The sequence below is a fragment of the Octodon degus genome, unplaced genomic scaffold (assembly GCF_000260255.1).
Source record: "Octodon degus isolate 3935 unplaced genomic scaffold, OctDeg1.0 scaffold00020, whole genome shotgun sequence".
Lineage (NCBI taxonomy): Eukaryota > Metazoa > Chordata > Mammalia > Rodentia > Octodontidae > Octodon > Octodon degus.
This window is the reverse complement of record NW_004524596.1, coordinates 6795572-6819207: the sequence shown is the minus strand read 5'-3', so window position 1 is coordinate 6819207 and position 23636 is coordinate 6795572. Positions and strand designations below refer to the sequence as shown.

Genomic DNA, 23636 nt, shown 5'->3' with positions numbered 1-23636 from the left:
TATTTTGGCAGAACCAGGGATTGAACTCAGGCCCTTGCACTTGCCCGGGAAGTGCTTATTCCACTGAGCCAGCTCCCCAGCTCCCTTTTATGTTTTTTTTTGTTTTTTTTTTAAAAGGAAAACAACCAGGGTGGAAGAAAGGAAAAAAAGAAGGGAAACACACACACACACACACACACACACACACACACACACACACGAGACAGCTTAAATAATTACACTACTAATTTCCATTAGTTTATTGAAAGGAACAATTAATGTATAACTGATCAATTTTGCATACTTGTATCTGATAAATTAAGCAACTATTTTGAAGGTAACAAAATAAAACAACCACTGTTAATTTCCTATCATCTTGTTTTGAAAGTCTGTATCATTTTTTTTCTCTTTAAAATAAAAACGTAAACCCACAAATTTATAATTCTGGTTCCTATTTTTATTGTCTTCAGTGAGTCTAATTAACTCATATTTACTCTTTAAAAGTTTTAGCTATGTAACAGAAAAATTTCCTATCAGGTACTTAGGTTATGGGAACATGGTGCTAATAGTATGGTCATAATGTAAACGGGACAGGCGATTATATAAAAAATAAAAACTACATAAATGTGCTACTGTCGCACAGTCCTTACCTTTTCTTTGTGGTCACACAGTAGTTCGAAACTCTCCATCTTGCCGGACTCAGTCATGCGTAAATGGTCAACCTTCTGAAGGAGGACGGCTAACTTTAGTTCCTCTATACGTGTGCTGAACGCTGCAGGCACTGAAACACTCGGCTCTTCTGTGTCAGTGTTAGCTGTGATGTACCTGGAATTGCAGAAATAGTTATAACTCCTTTGAAAGCTATGCTCAGTGGATACAGTAATGCCTTTAAAATGCCAGTGAAATTGTGCCACTTTTCATGCTTGACGCCGACGCGGTGCTGTCACACAGGAAAGGCGGCAGTCTACAGATATGCCGGCGATGGCAAACCCTTTAGAGCCTTCAATGATACAAGTAGCCTGTAGTGGCACATGTGCCACAGTTTTGTCACCACTGTTCACGCAATGCGCTGCCCAACCCCAATACTTCCCTGACCTCAGGACTCACCATTCTCATTCATTCAGAGCTAATCCAGACTCACCCTGTTCTCTAAGCCTAACACACACACTCCTCCCTGAGGACCATTACTTGCTCTTCTTTCTGATGGAAGACCCTCCCCTCAGCCACATAACTCATACCCTCACCTCCTTAAAGTCCCTCCACCAATGCCATTTTCTCAATCTGGTCCACTGAGACACCTCTATCTAATGCTGTAGCCCCCACACTTCCCTCACCTGTAGTTTCCCCTATCATGCTTGACTTTTATCTTTTAATATCTTTATATCTTTTAATATGCTGTCTTAATCACTAACTGATTACATGTGCTGGTATTGTTAGTGTCTGCACTACTAGAATGCATGGTCCCTAATGGTAGAGTTGATGTATCAAGGGTTCAAAACAGCACTTGGCATAAAGTAGATATTCACTGAATAGAGTTGAATGGATGACCCAGAGTTGTAGGAACTCATCTTGAAAATATGTGTGTGCACTTATTTACACACATGTATTTATTTTTTAGAGATTACTGCTATACTTCTCACTCATTTTTATGTCATACAATGAAAACAAAAATGAAGCAAAAACCCCAAATGAGGTCACTAAAAATACACATATGTTATATCTATGTCCTTGTAACAAGGATACAAGTATAGCTCTAAATTTCCAAGCAGTCAGTGCAGTCATATACCCTGCTGTCTCCATTAGATACAAAGGAAAATAAAATTGAGTTCTTGGGAGAAATGCAATCATTTCTAAGCACTAAGACTCATATAAATTTCAAAACATGCATTATATGAGACTGGTATTCAACTTCAAAAACATTATTAATGAAAAGTCTAATCCCATTTACTTAAATCAAAAGAATTGGAATCAGTCTTTTTTTTTTCTTCTAAGCAATATCCAGTCTACTAGCAAATCTTGTCAGTTCTGTCTTCAAAATATGTACAAATTACAGTCATTTTTAGCACCATTCCCTAACCCTTCCCTGGTTGGAACCATTAATACTTCATCCAAATTATAGTACTGCAAGGACAACTCTTGTGTCTTCTTGGTTTAGTTTTGGACTTTTACAGTCTATTCTCAGCACAAGGAATCCTTGAAAAACCTGAATTAGATCATGTCACTTCTTTGGTTAAAGAATGATAGGACCTGCCACAGATGTCCAGGTTGGAGGAAAACTTAAGCTCTGGAGTAATCTGCAAGGTTGGACATTATCTAGTTCAATATCTTTGATTTCATCACTTTCCACTTTCCTGTTTGCGCAAACCACTCCAGGAACTCTGAAGCCCTTGATATTCTTTGAATTTCTTTCCTACTTTAAGAGTTTACACTTGCTGTTTCTTTCTCACTGGTGTATTCTTCCTGTATATCCATATAGCTTTCCTGTTTGATATCCTTGTTTATGGAAATGTAACTTATTACTGTAGATGACATGCCTATATAGGTAACAAAATATTCTGTAAATTATGAGATTATTTAGCAAATAGGCTAGATACACGACTAACAAAGTTTTATTTCTATATATTACCTATTAAAATAAAGCCCAAGAAGCATCATTAAAGAAGATATTCCATTACAAAATGATCTAATTTCATGAAGAAATATGTCATGTACATAGGTAGAAAGACCAAATGTCATAAATAGGCAAATTGTCTCCATAGTAATATACAGATTCAATACATTCCAATTTTATAGGCACAATAGGAATTTTAATGAAAGTTAATGAGATGCTTTTGAAAGTTATATGGATGGGCCAGAGAGACAGCTCAGTGACTTAACCATCTGCCTGGTAAGCACAGGATCCTGAGTTCAATCGCTGGTACAAAAAAAACAAAACAAAAAAAAAAAAAACAAAAAAAAAAAAACAAACTAATATTTAGTAACAGAAAGATGATTAATTTTTTTAAAAAAGCAAAAAAATGATAGGCATAAATGTCATATGGAAATATAATCCATCATAGTCAAAGAATTTTTGAGGAAAAAAAGCAAGGAGAAAAGACTTATCCCAATATTTACTGGGACCTACTATTAAGATATAATAATAAAAGTCAGTGTTATAATGATTACTATGCCCAGAATAAAAAGAAAACAGAAAGCTATTTCTACTCAAGTTGACACCATCTTGTATGTAAGGAACACACACACACACACACACACACACACACACACACACAAATTCCATATTAGAGTTAATAGACGTGTTCAGAAAGGTTGTAGGATACAAGGTCTAAATCCAGATAAAGGTAACAATTCAAAGATGAAATGAATAAAATAATTTGATTTATAATATGATTTAAAGGAATATAATTGTTACAAATACATTTATCAAAGAAGTAAATGATATAACTTAAAACAATGTTGAAATTAAAGAAGCTCTAGTAAGTCTAAACAAAGGATAAGAAATCTCATGTACATGGGTTAGAAGGGTTGGTTATGCTAGTATGGCAACATTTCTAAATTTATCTATAGAGTCAAAGCAATTATTAAAAGTCCAGTTGTCTTTTACCCCCAGAAATTGAAAACCTGTTCTTAAAAGTCATGTATAGCTGGATGTGGTGGTGCTTATCTAAAATTCTGGCACTCAGGAGACTGAGGAAGAAGGACTGCTCTGAGTTTAAGACCAGCCTGGACTATAAATAGTGAGTTCAAGGTGGGACTCAGCAACCTAGCAAGGCTCAGTCTCAAAAACCCAACCTAACCCAACCCAACCCAACCCAACCCAACCCAAAACAAACCAACAATAAAATTCATGTGGGATACAAGAGACTTAGGACAGTCAAAATTTCCATAGAAAAAAATAGTGGGCAATCTTTATAGAATACATAAAAAAGTAAAATAGGCATTAAGGATCTATTAAGGGTCCAAAAATAAACTTTAACATTTACAGACAACTTATTTTGATAAGAATTCTAAGGCATTCAGTGGAGGAAACAGTATCTTAAATATTGGGACAAATGAATACGTAGAAGAATTTAGTTCAACTCTTGTATCACAACTTAAAATGTATCAAAACCTAAATGTGAGAGCTAAAACTTACTTCTCAGAAAAAAATAGGAATTATCATTTCTGAACTTGATTAGGTAAAAGTTGTCTTAGATATTCTTAGTATCACAAGCATAAGTGACAAAAGAAAAAAATAACTTCTATAAATATGAAAAGCTTTTGTGTTCCAAAAATTTCATCAGGAATGTGAAAAGATAATTCACCCAGAGGGAGAATATACAAATCACATAGCTGATGAGGGACTATATATACTAAAGAACTCTTAAAATTTGATAGTAAAGACAAATAGCTTATTAAAAAATTTGGCTCTGTGAATAAACCAAAAATTGCTAAAGTATATGAGGGTGAATTTTACTGTACATAAATAATATTTAATAAAATTGCTAATCTTTGTAAGAATAAAAACCTAAAAAGCTGCTCAATAAATCAAATCAGAATTATATGTCTACATGTTCTTTTTCTCCCTCCCTAATGACTTATTCAAATTCTTCAATAAAATTAATGAAGAGAGCACAACCCTCAGTTCATTTTATGAAGGTAACTTAAGTGATTATCAAAACCAAACATGAGGGGCCAGGGAGATGGCTCAGTGGAATAAGCACTTCCCTGGCAAGCGCAAGGGCCTGAGTTCAATCCCTGGTTCTGCCATAAAAAAAAAAAAAAACACCAAACATGAATATTACAAAAAGTAAAACTTAAAGGTTAATCTCACATATAAAACATAACTACAAATATCCTCAGTAAACTATCCATCAAGAAGTGCAACAAAACAGAAGAATACACCATAATCATATTGTATTTATTCTGGTGATTTCAAGCACAGACAATAGAAAATTTCTCCAGCACAAAGGTAAGAAAAACCATAAAGTCATGTCAGTGGTCATCAAAAAATTTTTTGTCAATAAACTATTTAACTTTAAGTCAAACAACTAAAGCCAACAACAAAAACACACTTAAAACAAGAAGGGAATTTCAATCTTCATAAAGGATATACACTTAAAACTAATATATTTTACATATAACCGGTAGGAAATTTACAAAGATTTATGATCAATTCTTGAAAATCAACTGCTTCTAAACTCTACAAAGCAAGTGAGAAAATGTAATTTTATATAGTATAGGCTTCATAACAGTAGGAAAAATATAATGTAACCTATGGAAAAAATTCCAAGAGTTATGACCTTCCTAGAGAAAAATTACAAAATATCATCTGAAATATTAAAGTATACTAAAGATAAAAAGACAGCTGTGTACAGGAAAATTTAACATGAAAATAATTTCATATTCAGTGACATAGTGCCTGCCTGGAAAGCAAGAAGTCATGAGTTCAATTCCTGATATCAACAACAAAATAAATGATAAACCATTTTCATGTGGCCCTAAATTAATCTATACTTTAAAAACAATTCTAGGGCAGGGACTTAGCTCAGTGGCACATTGTTTGCCTAGCAAGCATAAAGTCCTGAGTTTGACTCCAGTATAAGTAAACAAATAAACAATTCTAAGTAAAATACCAGTGACACCATAATTAAAATGAAACAACAAGCATACAAAGAGTCAAGACAATTTTGAAGAACAGGTATCAGGTCTACAGTATAAAGCATGAAGCTACAGAAACCAGGTCTCTATGGTACTGCAGAGTAATAAGCAAACTGCTCCCATAAAACAAAAGAGAAGAATTAGGCTGGACACTTCCTTAGATTAAAACCACTGAATGTGAGAAAAAACTGTTGTTCTACTTGGGATATAAATCTTTCTTTACAACTGAACATTTCTCAGACAATGGTGAGCAAGTTCTGAACACCAATTTATAAAAAATGGGGCACATCCAAATATTAGAGAAAATGTGATTGGATCTATTAACCTTAAAGATTATATTTGGTTACCCTCTATCTACTCAAACTATGCATTTCATAGATTGTCTGAACAAGGTAACTACAAACCTTTATTTTTTCCAATATTCTTTTATCAGGTCTAGAGAATTTCACTTTATAATGTCAAATTTGTTATAAACATTCATCTCCCATGTACGTTTCTGGTCCTACTTTTTGCTAATTTTAATAAGAATTGGATGTTCCCATCCAATTCTGCATTGCCAACTACTTGCTCCCACAGCAATGGCACCATCTCTGAAGTTATTGTTGAACTACTTAAAAGCCAATATCATTATTTACTGTAAAAATAAATTTGTCTGTTTGCAGAAGTTTACTAGTAGTGATTTTCATGGGAAGACACTCATTTCCCCTTAAAGTACTAAGGAAACAATAGACAGATTGAAATAACTTCATGGAAGACCTGGAAACTAGCCAAAGGTTTAGTATACCCAAACAAATGTCCACGACACAAGACCCATTTAAAATAGTTGGAAATGTCATGGTGCTTTGCTCACACTTATTTGGTGTGGCATGGCAAAGAAAAAGCTGTGTGATACCTGGTTCCTTGCTCAGAGCACAGAGAAAAGAGCAAAACTTGTTTGCAATATTATAAAAATGCATAGCTGCTTCCTAAAAACTGGCTTCTGTTCTGCTTTTGAGCTCTCAAGGAAATGGATAATTTGTTTATGTTGGAGGCTGCTCAAAGAGGTCATGGGCACTGTGGGACATGAATGAAACAAGGCAACTACAGACACATGAAAAAGATGCAGGGGTGAGGCTCCTGGGGAAAGTAAGGTATCTGAATATAGTCCTGTATATGGGGAAGGAGAGGGGTGAGTGGGGAAAATGTACCAGTACACACACATATAAGACCAGAAAAAATGTGTCCAAAAAATATTTAAGACAAACCTTTCACACTGAGTTAATTAGTGAGGCTTTTCTTTAAGGGACCATTCTAGCAAGAGTAGGAGGGGTAGCTATTGTTTCGAATTCCCTCTAAGGACACAGATCTGGCTGGAAGAAAGTGTGGCCTAAAATTATATAGGAGAGAGCCTGTAAAGGCTGTGTAGAAGAGCCTGAGCCTTCCAATGACCCTGCAGTTGATGACATTCTCATTACAGCAGGGTTCAGAGGCTGGTAGGTAATCCTGAAAAACTGGACAGAGCTACAAACATTTGTAGAGAAGGCCCACATGGACAGAGAAAAAGCCAATCACTGCATTCACTTGCTTAAGGAAAATGTCATGTGATCTGATAGAACAGTGTTGAAGGAAGAAACAGAAAACCTTAGACAAGTTTTTAGTTCTTAAAAAGGTGAGAGCTACTAAGCCAAAAGGAGGTCCTAGTGGGTTAGACAGTCTCCCAACTGTCTAATGTACATTACGACTTGTTTGAGAAGGCCAGATTTGAGAGGGCCAGATTCCTGATATTCTTAGAGAAGGGGATTCTCTTTCCAAGCAATAACCACTTTCCTTTTCTTCCTCCTTTTCTACAACTCAAAGATGTCAACTGGAATGGCGAGTACCATATGAGATTATTGTTTCTGATAAACTAAACATATTTTATAATTTTTTGATGAATACATTAACAAAATTGTTGGTGTTTCTGATAAATTATACACATTATACAACTCTTTATTATGAAAAGGTTAGTTAAGGGGTGCTTTGGGTGGCTTGGAATACATTATGGGTATTTCTATTATTTCTTGTAAGGAAAAAATAGTCTCAACCAACTTGAGTTCAAACAGCCCTTGCTGTTACAATGAATTGTGTGTAAATCAAGGTTCCACTGCATATGAACATGAAATTGATAGAACTGAAGGAAGATATAGCAACATAAGTATAGTAAAAGATTTCAACATCCCATTATCAATAATGGATAGAACAACCAGGTAGAAGATCAATGAGGAAATAGAGGATGTAAAGAGTACTATAAGCCTATGGGCCCTAACAGATATACAGACTTTCCTAAAAATAGCAAAATATACACTTATCTGGAGTGCCTGTGGAACATGCTCTACACTGGACCACATATTAGGCCATAAAACAAGTCCTAATGAATTTAAAAGGACTAAAATCATACAGATTTCATATAGACTAGGTTTTCTGATCAGAATGTAATGAAAAAAGCCATCCTGGAAAAAAAAAACCTTAGAAAATTCACAAATATGTGAAAATAAAGTAACAATCTTAGACAACAAGTAAGCTGAAGAATAAATCAAAAAGGAAATCAGAGAATGTCTTCAGTCAAATGTAAATAAAAACAATATACTTAAATAATGAGGTGCAGCAGAAGCAGTGATATCAGGAAATTTATAGCTGTAAACTTTACAATAAAAAGGAAGATCCCAAGTCAACAGCCTAAGTTTATACATTAGGAAACTACATACACACAAAAAAAGGAACCTCAAACAGAAAAAAGAAAAAAAAAATCATAGCAATTAGAAATTAACATCAAAAAAAATCAGAAAAACAAAGTGAAGAATTATTATTATTATTATTAATTTTTGAGACAGTTGCACTATGTGGTTCAGGCTGGCTTTGGGCTCACTATGCATCCCAGGCTGGCCTCAAACTCCTGGCGATTCTTCTGCCTCAGCTTCTGGAGTGCTGGGATCACATACTGCACCATGACACCTGACCAAGAGCTTGTTTTTAAGAATGTTTAAAAAAAATTGAGAAGCTTTTAGGTAGGCTGACTAAGGAAAAAAAGAGTAGACTCATTATAATCAGAAACAAAAGAGGACATATTAATGCTGGTTTTATTGTAATTAAAATTATAAGTAGTATGTCAATAAATTAGAGAATCTAGATTAAATGGACAAATTTTAAAAATCCTGTACTAAATCAGCAAGAAAAAGAAAATATGAACCAATCTATAACTGCTAAGGAGATGGAATCAATAGTCACAAACCACTTATAAAGGGAAAGCTCAGGACCAGGCGTCTTCTAGATCAAATTATATCAAACATTTATAGGAAAAATAATAGCAGTCCCTCTTAACAATTGAAGAAGTCTTCCAAAATAACTGAAGAATAGGAAACAATGGTGGGTATAAGCTCACCATTATCATGACACCAAGTCAGGTGAAGACATTGTGACAGAAGAAAAGTACTGACCAGTATTGCTGATAAGTATGCAAAACAACTCCTGCAAATACCAGTAAGCAGAAGTCAACAGGACATTAAAAGTATTATATACTATAACCAAAGAAGTTATATTCTGAGAATGCAGGATTGCTCAACATATGAAAATCAAACAAAATAATATACTATATTAACAAATCAAATTCCTAACCAGAGCAGTTAGGCAGGATGAAGAAATAAAAGGCATACAAATTGGAAAGAAAAAATTAACCTCTCAAGACAATAAGATATTATATGAAGAGAAAAAAGATTGCAAATACACAAAACTTCAAGTATTACTAAACAAATTTAGCAAAGTTGCAGTACATAAAATCAATAAGCAAAAATCAATTATATAAAAAAGTTATAAAAATAATTCCATTTATAATAGCAAGAAAAGAATAAAATCAGTTTAAAAGTTAAAATATTTGTACACTGATCCATTGTTCAAAGACTTAAAGATTTAATACTGTTAAGATGTGAACATTACCCAAGGTGATTTACAGATTCAATACATTTTTTTAATATTATAATAATTTTTATAGAGATAGAAAATTTTACCTGGAAATTAATGTCAATAAATTATGTATCGAGGACATTATGCTAAGTGAAGTAAGCCACTTAGTTAAAATCACAGAAAGAAGAGTAATGTTTGACAAGGACTCGGGGGACAGACAAGTAGAGTGTTGCTTCTTAATGAGTACAGAGTTTCCGTTCTGTGAGATGTAAAGATTTATCAGACAGATATAATGTGCCACCAAACCCAGACTCCAAAAACTTTTAAAAATGCATGCCAAAGGACAGAAAATTACAAAAGTGAAAATAACATCTTATATTAATGATATAGATTGGGGCAGTATTTTGATATAATAAATTCAAAATAATGCAAATTCCCTTCTATACACTCTAACTGTATTGTAATAAGTATTTTTAATTGCTCATGTTCATATTTCACTCGGTTATTTTGACAAGTATAAGTTCTGCCTAATGAACAAATCTAAAATATTCTCAAACTTAAAAATACATTTTGGGAGACAGACATGCACATTTTAAAATTCTGATTTCATTTCAACATTGTTTGGATCTCCAGACCTGTGCATGTGGGAATGTCTATTATTTAATTAAAATATCTAGTTTCTAAATATTTTATATATTTATATTACAGTACTCACAATTTTTTCTTATTTTAATAAAACATCCATCAACAGGATGTCCAGCATGAAAAAGATAGCTAACAAGGCTAATATGAATGAAAATGTGTCAATTGATTAATACAGTTGTATAAATTATTTAGGAATGGATCTCTAATGATTACAGTAGGACAAAAGAAAACATTTTAATCAAAGAATATTACATTTAAACAACATTGATATCAATGATTGTCACAATTCTCAGACCAAAAAAGTATTATTAATACTCTATTCTGAAATTTGAGACTAGTCATTTTTAAGCAGTAATTTGAAAAAGGCCTGAAACAGATGAAATCATCTTTAATGTTCATATGTTAATAATATTAATAAACTAATTTAAAATTAATAGCAATTAAATTTAAACTTCAACCTAGGAATCTTTTTCCAAAAATGCAGTGAAGTGTAGAGAGAAGAGGGGACTTCCAAGAGAAGGGAACAGAGATTTCTACACACTCTTGAGTGTGCTTGGTGGGAAAACGTCTTATTTAAGCTGCCCTTTTAACAAGGAGGAACGTCTGAGATAACCTTATTTTAGGAATTTCAGTAGGTGAAGCTTTGTCTTCATCTTGAGACAGGACAGCAAAGCTTTCCTCTTCAGCGATGCCTGAGGTAGGCTCACTCATGGATGGGATATAGTTTGGGCTTTTAGAAAACATTTCTATTTCATTTAGATTAAATATGTCTTGCTTATTTGGCTGAGATTCAAAAAAAGTGGCATGCCTATTACAGGCAACTATACTTAGTTTACAGGAAGAAAAGCATCTTCTGGATCTGAGAGCATCAAAATAATCTGAACAAGATTTGCAATCGCTGGTGCTTGTGTCTTCTTGAGAATCAAAGTTTGCACTACGTTGACACCAGCAAAGAAAAGACTTGCTTTTCTGAAATTTAAAAAATAAACATTGACTTCTTCCAGAAAAATGTGAGCTGGTAGATGGACTTGACGGAGAAGATGATTTTCTACTTCTTTTGGGTGAACTGATTGCATATGATGCAGAACGATGAGGTAGTTTAGGACTAAGAGATATATTCGGCTGTGACACAGAAGAGACTCCATGATGCTGGGGGTCTGAAGCAACTTCATCTTCAAAGCAATCTGACTGGAAGTTCTTGTCCTTTTTGCAGCAGCTAAGGTGAAAAAAGGGTCAAATGAGGGGAAAATTATGAAGCGGAGTGGAGACCAGCCAAGTCTCCTGAGCAATAGTATTTACCTTATCAATATGGGAACAAAGGGAGTAAGAAAATAGGGTAATTGAAGGTGATGGACACACAGATGCCCCCCAAAGAATGCATGTATATGTAGAATATTATCTCTTTATAGGAACCTACCCACACTACCAACAGTTAGAGAGATAAATTGAAAGCCTTGGGAGAGAAGGCAGAAAGATAAAGAGAAGCAATAGAAAGAACTGCAGAACTAAAGGATCCCCAGAAAGAAAAACAAAATTTCCGTTTCAAAGAATATATGTCACAACACCTGTTTGGGACTATTAAACTACTGTATTTAAAGAAGTCAAGCAAAAAACATATCCTGTTGATTAACTGAACTTTAAAATATTAATTATGAGTGAAACAGAATCTCTCAGGAGGATGTTTCACCTAAATATATCAAATACTCAGTTTCAGTGGGAAAACTAAAGGAAACATTAAGACTGGTTTAGGAATATTTGCAATTTTTAGCACATGTACCATGAAATATATGAAATATTTTATTTTTTGCAGTATTGGAGATTAAACCTAGGGCCTTTACACTGAGCTACATCCCCAATACTTTTTCAGTTTTATCTTTTGAGATAGGATTTTGCTAAGTCGCCCAGCTGTTTAAGCTGGGTTCAAGCTTGTGAACCTCCTGCCTCAGCTTCCCAGAACACTGAGATTATTGGCATATACCACCATGCCAGATATTTTTGTTTTGTTTTTAAAGGGTTACCTTAAGCATTTTCCCATACTGAGTTTTATCCAAAAAGAGACTTCCTTTCCCTTCTAGGTCATCATCCTTAAACCATGAAATGCCCTGTGTAGGTGGAACAGGCCAGAAGACTGAATATTTAAGGTACATGTGGAATTAACTTGACAATAACACAGAATGTGATGACAGCAGACTCTAGAATCTAGTGACATCAACTTGGAATAAAATTATTGTGTGGCTCATTTTTCTGATAAACTGTGTGACTGTGGAATTTGTGTTTTGACTTCATGATGTTCAGGGGGTCAGATAACAAATCAAAGGGTAAAAAAATACCTGGATGAGGGCAACAACACAAAGACCAGCTGTACAAGTCTTTCCTGAAGACTATTTCTCTCACTAGTGTCTTTTTAAACCCCTGACACTGGTTTAATCTTCTTTCACGTAACCACTCTCACTCCAGGCTATTATAACCTCCAGCAATATGGGAAAGCAAGTACCACAGATTTTGAACTGAATGATATCATATGGGAAGAAAAGTTTAAAAGGAGCAAACGTTATTTCCCCTCCACCTAATGTTGAATAGCCTTTGTCTGCATTGACAGTAAGTGTTGCATGTGATCGTCTGGATCACATGTAGTTTACAGAGATCTTCTGTGCCACAGTTTTTACTCTTCAAGCAATTTATATTTATTTAATGATAAGATTAACAGAATTAATAAAAAACATTGTTTTCCCCTTTTGCAACCCAATTTGGAGTGCTAGCTCCACAATAGGTACCTGTACATGTATATAGCCACTTATGAGGAGATATAAAATATCTCCTCAAATATTTTAAGATCTGTGATAACCTTTTCTAAAAGGGTCCATTTACATACTGCCAAGATTAGAATGTATAAATCTTATAAAGTTTCTTGAGGAAATACTTTGCAACACTGGGTTGGCTTGCTATTTATTTCATGCTTGTGAAAGGCATCCATCAAAAGCATTGAGCCACTGAGTTATCCCAAAGGAAATAAGGAATTTATGACTAGATTTCAGTGCTGTCAGTCATATCTTGGAGATAACGAAACTTGTACGATTACCTCCCCCACCCCATTTGAGCAAATCTATAATTATCTACCAAAAAAAAGAAAGAAGAAAAAAGGGGGGTGAATATGCACATTTGAAGGATAAGGGAGAAGATTCAGATATGCCCAAGATTTGAAGAGAAATTTCATCCCTATATGGGCGATATCCCAAATATTATTCTGGGTAGATAACTTACCCATATTTCTAGGTATCCTAGGATTGGTGTTTTTGCTTATTTTTAAGATAGTGAAACTTAAACTTACCCCAAAAGAAGGTCTTTGCCTCTTAAAATGGTAAGTATGTAAAATCTACTCCTTCATCTATTACAAGCATTATTATTCTATCCACTATGAGCCAAAGCTGGAATGTCATGGCAGACGGGTGTTGGGGGAGCCAACCTGCTCACTTCATGGCAACCAAGAAACACTACTGGGGAAAAGTGCTAGACAGACACATACCCGCCAAAGGCTACCCCCAGGGACACACATCCTGACAGGACACTCAGCAGGAAGATCGTGGACTCACACCCTTATGACCCAATCACCTCTCCAAGCGTCTCTTAATCCTGTCACGTAGGACAGTTAAGATGAACATGGCATACCACCAGTTATATTTAGAATTCTTATGGTAATGGGGAAACTTCCTAGGAAGACAATGCAATATATAGAAAAGCTTAACCATTTCTACGGTTAGAGCTCCTTTACAGGGGTAGCAGTGTTAAAAGATTTCATACAGTCAGTTCCCATATTGACAGATAACATCTTGAAGGTAACAGTTCCCCTATTTTGTAGCCCTACCACTGTCTTTCTCTATATATTATTCCAATATCTAAGGTGCCCTACTGCTAACAGGGCAAGGGCCCACATCATCTCATGAATTATTTCCTCTTTATTCTTGCTTCTGATTTTTTTTAACAAATAGAAGTTATTTTATTTACTCTTTCTGTATTGATTTCTTCCCTGTGGTATATGAAGAAAGTCAAGTACACTTGACTTAAAATTAAAAATTAAAAAACATTAAGAAGCAAAATATAAATACATGCCTCTGAAATGAAATATTCATCTTGCTAAGACAATCTCCTTCCATTCAAACTTGACCTTCTTCACAGAAGGGCATACTATTCCAGTGCTCACACTCTTGCCTCTCATTCATCTGTCTAGGTCTATATCAGATTTATATATGCACTATCCCCCAGCAACTGCTCTTATAAAGCTTATAAAAATTGACCTCTTGTTGAGTATGGTGGCCCCCACTTCTAACTTCAGCAAGAAGCTTCTCAGAGTCTGAGCCAGGAGGATAACAAATTTGAGGAGCAGCCTGAGAAATTTAGCAATATTTGTGTCTTAAAATTTTATAAATAGTAGCAGGAAGGAGATTGAGGGCTTAGTTCAATGGTAAAGTATTTGTCTAGATGAGCAAGACCCTGGATTTGTTCCCAATAGTTGGGAAGGGGGACTTCTAAGGCCCCAAACATAGGAAAAAAGGATCACTTCTTATTTTACTTGACTAAAAATATTACAACTGAAAACCTACTTTAAATATATTTCTCTAGTTCAGGAGTTAACAAACTATACCCTGAGAGCCCAACACACTTGCCACTGGTTTTGGTAAATTTATGTGGGAACACTGCCATAGCCATATTGTCTATGTCTGTATTCATACTATATGGCAGAGCTGAATAGTTGATATAGACATGATATGGTCCTCATTAGTTAAAATTTTCACAGAAAAGTTTGCCTGCCCTTGTTTTAAGGCACTTGACAACATTTGATTACTTTCTTCTTACTGATAAGAAGACTCAAATTTTAAACATTTATTATAGATTAGACAACTTACTGCAGATTGGCACCATCTTATATCATCTCATTTAAAATTCAAAACAATAAGAAGAAAGAATGAGCTAGCCAGCCCATTCTCATGAACTGTGGGGACTGGCATGGAGGTGCTTGGAACTCTGGGTAACTAGTTTGACAAGAGTAATCCAAGAATCCAACCCATTCCCCTGAACCAAGGAACCAGCAACTAGAGTGGAAATGCTCAGGACCATGGGAAACTAGCATGGCCAGAGGAATCCAGGTGCCTGGCCCATCACCCTACATGAACTGAAGCATCTGAAACCTGGCAATTGGCCTGGCCAGGGGAACACAGGGTAAATCCACTCTACCAAGGGGAAACACTTTGCATTCAAACTCCTAATTTTAAGGGGTCGGCCAAATAGCTCAGCCAATTAACGTGCCTGCAAGCAGGCACAGGGGCTGGGGGTTCAATCCCTGGGCCTGCCATGCTGGCCCTGCCCCAGGGCATGCTGAGATGACAATTGAGACTAGGTGTGGTGGTGTGCACCTGTAATCCCAGCTCTTGGGGGGCTGTAAACAAGCGAATTACTACGAGCCTAATCTAGTAATGAGACCCTGAACACCCTGTAGACACTTCCCTAAAATACAAAAAAGAAAGAAAGAAAGAAAGAAAGAAAGAAAAAACAAAACTCCTAATTTACAGATTGTTCTTTTATATAACTATAGATTTTGCTCCTATAGTTTAAATTATAAAACCAATAGTTACCAAAGTTTGTCAGTTTCTAAATTTTGCTTGATGTTCTTATTATTTCTAACTGTACTACTGTAGGCAGAATATTATATCTGTTTTAGCCACTTGTTCTCCCTTGGATAACAATATTGGGAAGCAATCAGGTAAAATGGTCACCAAAGCCCTACACTTAAAGAATGAGGACAGTGCCAAGTGGAAACCAACATCCACTCTCAATTAATTGGGAAGGCAGGATCTCAGGACAGACGTAAGCCAAGAATCTCCAACACAGAGAAGACATCCCTGAAGAACAGACTCTTCCTAGAGTAGCCTTGATAGTAGTGATATAGCTACCTATATAAAAGGATTATTCCAGAAGTAAAAAAAAAAATTCTGAACTCAAAAATGGAAAGACAAAGGAGAAAAATGCAATCTTTCACTGCCAGCCAACCCAGAACAGTCCAGGAGACAAGGGCAGAGAAGAAAGTGAAAGTCACATACCTGAAATCTCTGAGTGGATTGAACTAAAGTAAAGAAAACCCCAGATGGGAACAGAGGAAATCAGATCAGAAAGCATGTCTCACGGAAAAAAAAAAAAAGAAAGAAAGAAAAGAAATGATAACCATATCAGAAGAACTGCTGAGCATATCTAAAGAAAACATTGATTTAAAAAAAAATAGAGGAACACAGAAAAATGAATGAAACTGTGAATGAACAATATAGGAAAGAAATAGAATGCATGAAACAGATTCAAAGGGATATACAGGAAATTAAAAATTCCATTAAATGATGGCAAAACCATTTGACTGCAACTGAAGATAGACTTTCAGATCTTGAAGACATTGTTGCAGCTAGGGACCAAGAAAGGAAAGAGCTCTTAAAAATAACAAGGAATCAGGAAATAATTATCCAACAGCTACAAGATAGTGCAAATATGGATTTTTTTTTTTTGGAACTGGGGATTGAACTCAGGTCCTTGCACTTGCCAGGGAAGCACTTATTCTACTGAGCCATCTCCCTGGTAAGATAGTGCAAATATGAACAACACAAGACTAATAAGTGTCAATGAAAAACAAGTTAATGCAAATGACATAAAAAGACTATTTGCAGAAGTAATAAGAGAAAAATTCTCAAGTATGGGGAAAGAAGCTGACATACAGATAATTGAGGCATATAGAGCTCCAGTTAGTATAAACCAAAATAAATCTATACCCATACATGTACTAAACTAGATCTCAGAAATTCAGGAGAAGAGCAACATATTAAAAGTTGTTAGAGTGAAAAAACAGGTCATACATAAAGGAAAGTCCACAGAATCAGAAAACTTCTCAACACAAACCATCAACTCAAGAAGTGCTTGGAGTGAAATATTTCAAATGCTGAAAGAAGAAAACTTCAAGCCCAGATTGATGTACCCTACAAAACTATCTTTCAAAATTAATGGAGAAGTAAAATACCTCTATAACAAAGAACAACTAAAGAAATTCATGACTACCAAAACAACTCTACAAAGAGTATTGAAAGACCTGCTTAGGCACAGCATAGCAGCCAGGATTTGATACCTGGTGTGTCATGCTTCCCTACCCCCAGGGCATGCTGAGACAGATTGAGACTTGGCATAGTGGTGTGTGCCTATAATCCCAGTGCTGGGGAGGCTGGAAACAGGAGGTTCGCTACAAGTCAAATCTATGTAATGAGACCCTTTAGTTCCTGTAGACCCTGTATCAAATACATTTTTTAAAAACAAGAATATTAAAAGATATAATAGAAAAAGATAAAAATGACAATTCTGAGAACAAAAACAGAAAAAAAAAAAAAACCCTACCAAACAGGACAGAGAAAACATAGGGAACCAATAGCAGGAAAACAACATAAAAAAGATATAACATATATCAGTTAACCAGTAACGTAAATGTCCTCAATTCACCAACTAAAAGAAACAGACTGGCAGAATGGATCAAAAAACAAAAATCCAACAATATGCTATATACAAGAAACACACATAACTCAAAAGGAAATTCATAGGCTGAAAGTTAAAGGATGGAAAACAATACTCCATGAGCCAGAAACTGAGAAAAATCAAGGGGTAGCTATGCTTTTTGCAGATAGCGTGAACTTTGAACCAAGGATGATTAAATAAGCTAAAGATAGCCACTACGAACTTGTCAGGGGAAAACTTCAAGAGGAAGAGATAATAGTCACAAATATGTATGCACCAAATATGAGAGCACCCAACTATAAGACAGTTTTGAAAGGACATGAAAAATCAGATAACCAATAACATAACTTAACAGGGGACCTTAATACCCCATCGTCTCAAAGAGATAGATGAACTAGACAAAGAATTAGCAAAGAGGTAGCAGTCTCAAAGAGACCGATGACCTAGACAAAAAAACTAGAAAAGAGTAGCACAGAACCAAATCTTTGAACAAATGGACTTACTAGATATTTACAGTTCTACCCAACAACATCTGAATATACATTCTTTTCAGCTACACATCAGATGTTCTCTAACACAGATCATATCCTTGTCCATGGAACATACTTAAGTAAATGCAAGAAAATTGAAGTTATCCTGTGCATATTACCTGAGCATAGTGCGATGAAACTGGAAATTAGTAACAAAAGAGAGGCCAGGGAGACAGCTCACTAGAATAAGCGCTTGCCTGACAAGTGCAAGATCCTGAGTTCAAACCCCAGTACCACAAAAAAAAAAGAAAAAAAAGAAAGAAAGAAACTGCAAAAACCCCATAAACACATGGAAATTAAATAACACCCACCGGAACAACCAATGGGTCACAGGTGAAATTAAAGAAGAAATTAAATAATATTTACAAGCCAATGAAAATTCAAACAATACTTACTTGAATTTGTGGTTTGCAATGAAAGCAGTTCTCAGAGGGAAATTTATAGTGGTGAACTCTCACGTTAGGAAAACAGATAAGAATAATATCCTATTGTTGCACCTCAAGCCTCTAGAAAAATAATACAAATTCAAGCCCAAAGTGCAAATAAGGGAGTAAATTATAAAGATCAGAGCAGAAATTAGTGCAACTGAGACAAAATGATACAAAGAATTAATGAATCAAAGAGTGGGTTCTTTCAAAGATTAAATAAAATTGATAACCCCCTAGCACACCTCATCAAATGAAGGAAAGAAAAACCTCAAATTCAAGCAATAAGCAATGAAAAAGGTGAAATTATTATAGATCCTGTGAGCACTTGGATCAATACGACTGCAAAAATATTTATTCTCATAGGATGGAAAATACAGAGGAAATGGACAGATTCCTAGATATGTACAAATTACCAAAACTGAATCAAGAAAATATAAAAATTCTGAATAACCCAGTATCAGTTAATAAAATTGAAAATGTAATTAAAAAACTAACATAGAAAATCCCAGGTCCTGATGGATTCACAGCTCAATTCTATAAGAAATTTAGAGAAGATTTAATTCCAATACTCTTCAAAATCTTCAATGAAATTGAAAAGAAAGTAATTGGCCCTAACAAATTCCTGGAGGCAAGTATTACACTGATACTAAAACCACAGAAAGACCCAACCAGAAAAGAGAACTACCGGCCAATCTCCCTCATGAACATAGATGCAAAAATACTCAGTAAAATACTAGCAAATATAATGCAGTAAATCATCAGTAAGATTATACAACTTGACCAGGTTAGATTCATCCCAGGGATGCAGGAATGGTTTAATATATGCAAATCCATAAATGTAACACACCACATCAACAGAGCCCAAAACAAAAACCACATGATCATCTCAATAGATGCAGAAAAAGCCTTTGACAAAGTCCAACACTCATTCATGATATAAACCCTACAGAAAATTGGAATAGATGGTCTTTAGCTCAACCTGATAAAAGCCATCTATGACAAACCAATAGCCAACATCAGACTAAGTGGATAAAATTGGAAAGCTTTTACACTAAAATCAGGTACAAGACAAGTATGTCCACTGTCACCACTTCTACTCAACATAGTTCTGGAAACATTAGCCAGAGTAATTAGACAAGAGAGAGAAATAAAAGCAGTAAGAATTGGTAAGGAAGAAGTTAAATTATCACTATTCATAAATGACATGATATTCTACATGCAAGACCCAAACAACTCAATCAAGGGACTCCTAAAATTAATAAACAAATTCAGTAGCATAGCAAGATTCAAAATTAACACCCACAAATCAATAACATTCCTCTGCACAAACAACAAACTCACTGAGAGAGAAATTAGAGAAACAACACCAATTAACAATAGCATATAAAAAAAGAAACGCTTAAGAATTAATCTTACTCAAGGAGTAAAAGGTCTATATAATGAAAATTACAATACTTTGAAAAAAGAAGAATTTTTTTTTTGTGACTCTGAACGCCTTCAGGGCAGGTTTGGCTGGTTTGAGTTGTGGGGATCGAACCACAGCAACCTGAGCCTGACTGCTTTGTTGAAGCAGCCACTTAAAGAACTGAGCTAAGGGGCAGGCCCCCTGAAAGAGATTGAAAAGGATTTTCAGAAAATGGAAAGATATTCCTTGTTCCTGGATAGCAAGAACCAACATTGTGAAAATAGCTATACTCCCAAAACTTTTATACATATTTAGTGCAATCTCGGTCAATACCATTAGCAGACATCCTCAATGTAGAGAAAACATTCTTAAAATTCACTTGGAACCAGAAGAGACCTAGAATGGCAACAGCAATCCTCAGCAACAAAGGCAATACAGGAGTATCACAATCCCTAACTTGAAATTATATTACAAGGCTAATGTGAGAAAATCAGCATGATACTGGCCAAAAACAGACCTAAGAATCAAGAATAGAAGATGCAGACACAAATATAAAGGCACCCAGACAACTTATTTTTGACAAAGGGCCCAAACATATTCACTGGAAGAAAGCCTTTTTAACAAAGGGTGCTACAAAAACTGGCTTTCCTCATGCTGAAAAGTAAAACCAGATAGGTCTATCACCATACAATACACTAAAGCGAGACTGCATTAAAGATTTAAACAGTAAAACAGAAACACTAAATCTACTGGAAGAGAAAGTAGGTAAATTTCTTGAAGACACAGTCAGAGAGTTCATGGAAAAAAAAAAAAGCTAAACTGCAGGAGAAATACTTCAAAGCATCCAAAAACAATCCTGGGTAAAAAATGCAATGCAGATGTCATCACAATCACAGCCTTGAAGTTGTATTTTAAAGCTCAGTCATCAAAATACCATGGTACTCTCATTACAATAAGCATGTGGGTCAATGGTGTAGTAGAAAATTTTAAAACCGTAGCTTCATAATTAAGCTGTCAGACTCAGCTGGCCTTGAGCAAACTACCTAGCTGCAACTCAGAAACAACTTGACTCACCTCTATCTGACCAGCTGTACAATGGCCTGCACACATGTCCTGTTTTGCTAGCCTGTTTCAAGAACTATCTGCCTGAGACAGGCTAGTCCTGTCAAGGACATACTAAATCTTAACTGCTTTCCCAGACCCTGCCTTCCCCCAGAACTTGCTGCCTCATGATGAATGATGTCCTCTAATTAAGCCTGCCCTAGACACATTTGCCTGACAGCATGTAATGAAATATATGTAACCAATTATAGACTAATCTGTTATGGGCTCTGTACTTCCTGCTTATAAAATGTACATAAGTTGCTATGTTACTCTAAGTCAGTGCTGTTGATTTGGACTTGGTTCCCACCAGCCTGCGGGCATTAATAAAGTTTGTTGCTTTCCAATTCCTTGGTGGGGAGTGTTTTCCACTGCTTCTTTACAGACTGCAACACTGGAACAGAACAGAAGAAGAAGAAACAGCTGCCGGCACATACAGCTATTTGATCTTTGACAAAAAAGCCAAAAGCATACACTGGAGGAATGATAGTCTCTTTAATAAATATTGCTGAGAAAACGATATCCATATGCAGAAGATTGAGTCTAGACTCTGGTACAGTGGTACCTAAGTTGATGGACTTCATTTTTTCTATGATTCTGGTTAAAGAATTTGTTCAATTCTGGTTGCAACCGAATAGATACTACGTTTGCAATCAGAATGGTGGAAAGAATTCCACAACCAGAATCATGGAAAGAACTGAGCTTGTGCATCGAGGTACCACTGTTATCTCAGCATGTACTACACTAAAATCAAAATAAATCAGCATTATAAATGTTAAAACAGAAACAATCTGCTGGACAAAAATTAGGTACAACTCTTAAAGACAGAGCATAGGCAAGGACTTCCTGAGCAGAACCCCAGTGGCACAAGACTCAACAAATGGGATTAGAGCAAATTAAAAAGCTACTGCAGCACAAAGGAAACAACCAACAGAGAGAAGAGACAATGTACAGAACGGGATTTTGCCAGTTATTATGTGGACAGAGGAGTAACTAAGAAAAACCTCAAAAAATGAAATCCCAAAAATAAAAGACCCAATCAAAAACTGGGCAACCTTGGGGGAGATGGCTCAGTGGAATAAGTGCTTCCCTGGCAAGTGCAAGGGCCTGAGTTCAATCCCCGGTTCCACCAAAAAAAAAAAAAAAAAAAAAAAAAAAAGAAAGAAAGAAAGGAAGAAAGAAAGAAGAAAAAAAGAAAAGAAAAGTAAAAAAAACTGGGCAACAAAATAAGTAGATACTTCTTAGAAGAACTGCAAATGGTCAATAAATATATGGAAAAATGTCCATCAACGCTGGGAATCAGGGAAATGCAAAGTAGAATTACATTGAGATATAATCTTACCCCTAAAAAATGGCTGTCATAAAAAAGTAACAATGATAAATGCTGGTGAAGATGTGGGGAAAAGGAACTCTATTGTTAGTTGGAATGTAAACTAGTGCAACTACTGTGGAAGTCAGTGTGGAGACTCCTCAAAAACTAAAACTAAAAATTCCATCTGACCCGGCATCCATCTCCTTGGAATCTTTCCAAAAAGGTTAAAATCATCATATTGTAGGTGCACATTTTTACCTATTTTTATAGCAGCACAATTTATAATAGCAAGATTTTTGAACAGCATATGTGTTCATCAATAAATGAATAAATAAGGAAAATATGATATTTATATACAGTGGAGTATTATGTAGCCATGAAGAAATATAAACTTGAGATATTCCCAGGTAAATAGATACAACTTGAACATATAATATTAAGCGAAATATGTCAGACACATGAGTTTAAATACATTTTCTCTTATATGAGAAATACAACAGATATACACACATATGCAAATAAAGAGAAAATATTAGAGAGATAAGTGAGGAGACGTTCAATTACGTCCTCAACTTAGATATTCCATTGTTTTAAAAATATTTGAACATATATGCTAATTTAAATATATAAATCATGAACTAGTTCATCTTAGTTCCTTACAAAGAAAGTTTGTGTTACAGTATGTTTCTTTTTGTAAAAAAACTCTTTTCAGCCGGGGAGATGGCTCTGTAGAATAAGCACTTTCCTGGCAAGCACAAGGGCCTGAGTTCAACCCCCAGTTCCCGCCAACAAAGAAAAAAAAAAAAAACACCTCTTTTTTTATACCAACTAGTTTGAAGACAGTGATACACAATGTAATAGCTATTACTATTCTCTTTATTTGGTTAGGAAATTTTCTTCATAAAAATATCAACTCAAAAAATAAAAAATTAAACAACATGAGTTATTGACCACATTTTAAGATACATAAACTCAAGTTTAGATAATTGATGATACACAGCCAGTTAAAAGTTGAGCCAGGATTCATAGATGTGTGAGCATGATTCCAAACCTGTTGAGTATACAGTGGTCCCTCACTTATTGGGGAGGTTATGTTCCAGACACCCCCACAATAACTGAAGCTCAGCAAAGTACTGATTATATATATATAA

At 35.2% G+C, this 23636-nt stretch overlaps 2 protein-coding genes across 2 annotated transcripts in view; both read right to left on the bottom strand.

Annotated features, from left to right (window-relative positions):
- Positions 1–23636, bottom strand: part of LOC101591991 (regulator of microtubule dynamics protein 2) — a 128352-nt gene that overhangs the window by 64433 nt on the left and 40283 nt on the right. Inside the window, exon 3 of the mRNA XM_004627620.2 lies at positions 630–804. Within this exon, the coding sequence (XP_004627677.2) occupies positions 630–804 (175 nt within the window). The remainder of the gene's footprint in view (positions 1–629; positions 805–23636) is intronic.
- Positions 10708–12278, bottom strand: LOC111815723. The gene is made up of 2 exons (XM_023711291.1): positions 12198–12278; positions 10708–11395 (listed from the first exon to the last, which is right to left on the bottom strand). Exons 1-2 carry the CDS (start codon positions 12212–12214, stop codon positions 10753–10755), a joined length of 660 nt encoding a protein of 219 aa, XP_023567059.1. The 5' UTR covers positions 12215–12278; the 3' UTR covers positions 10708–10752.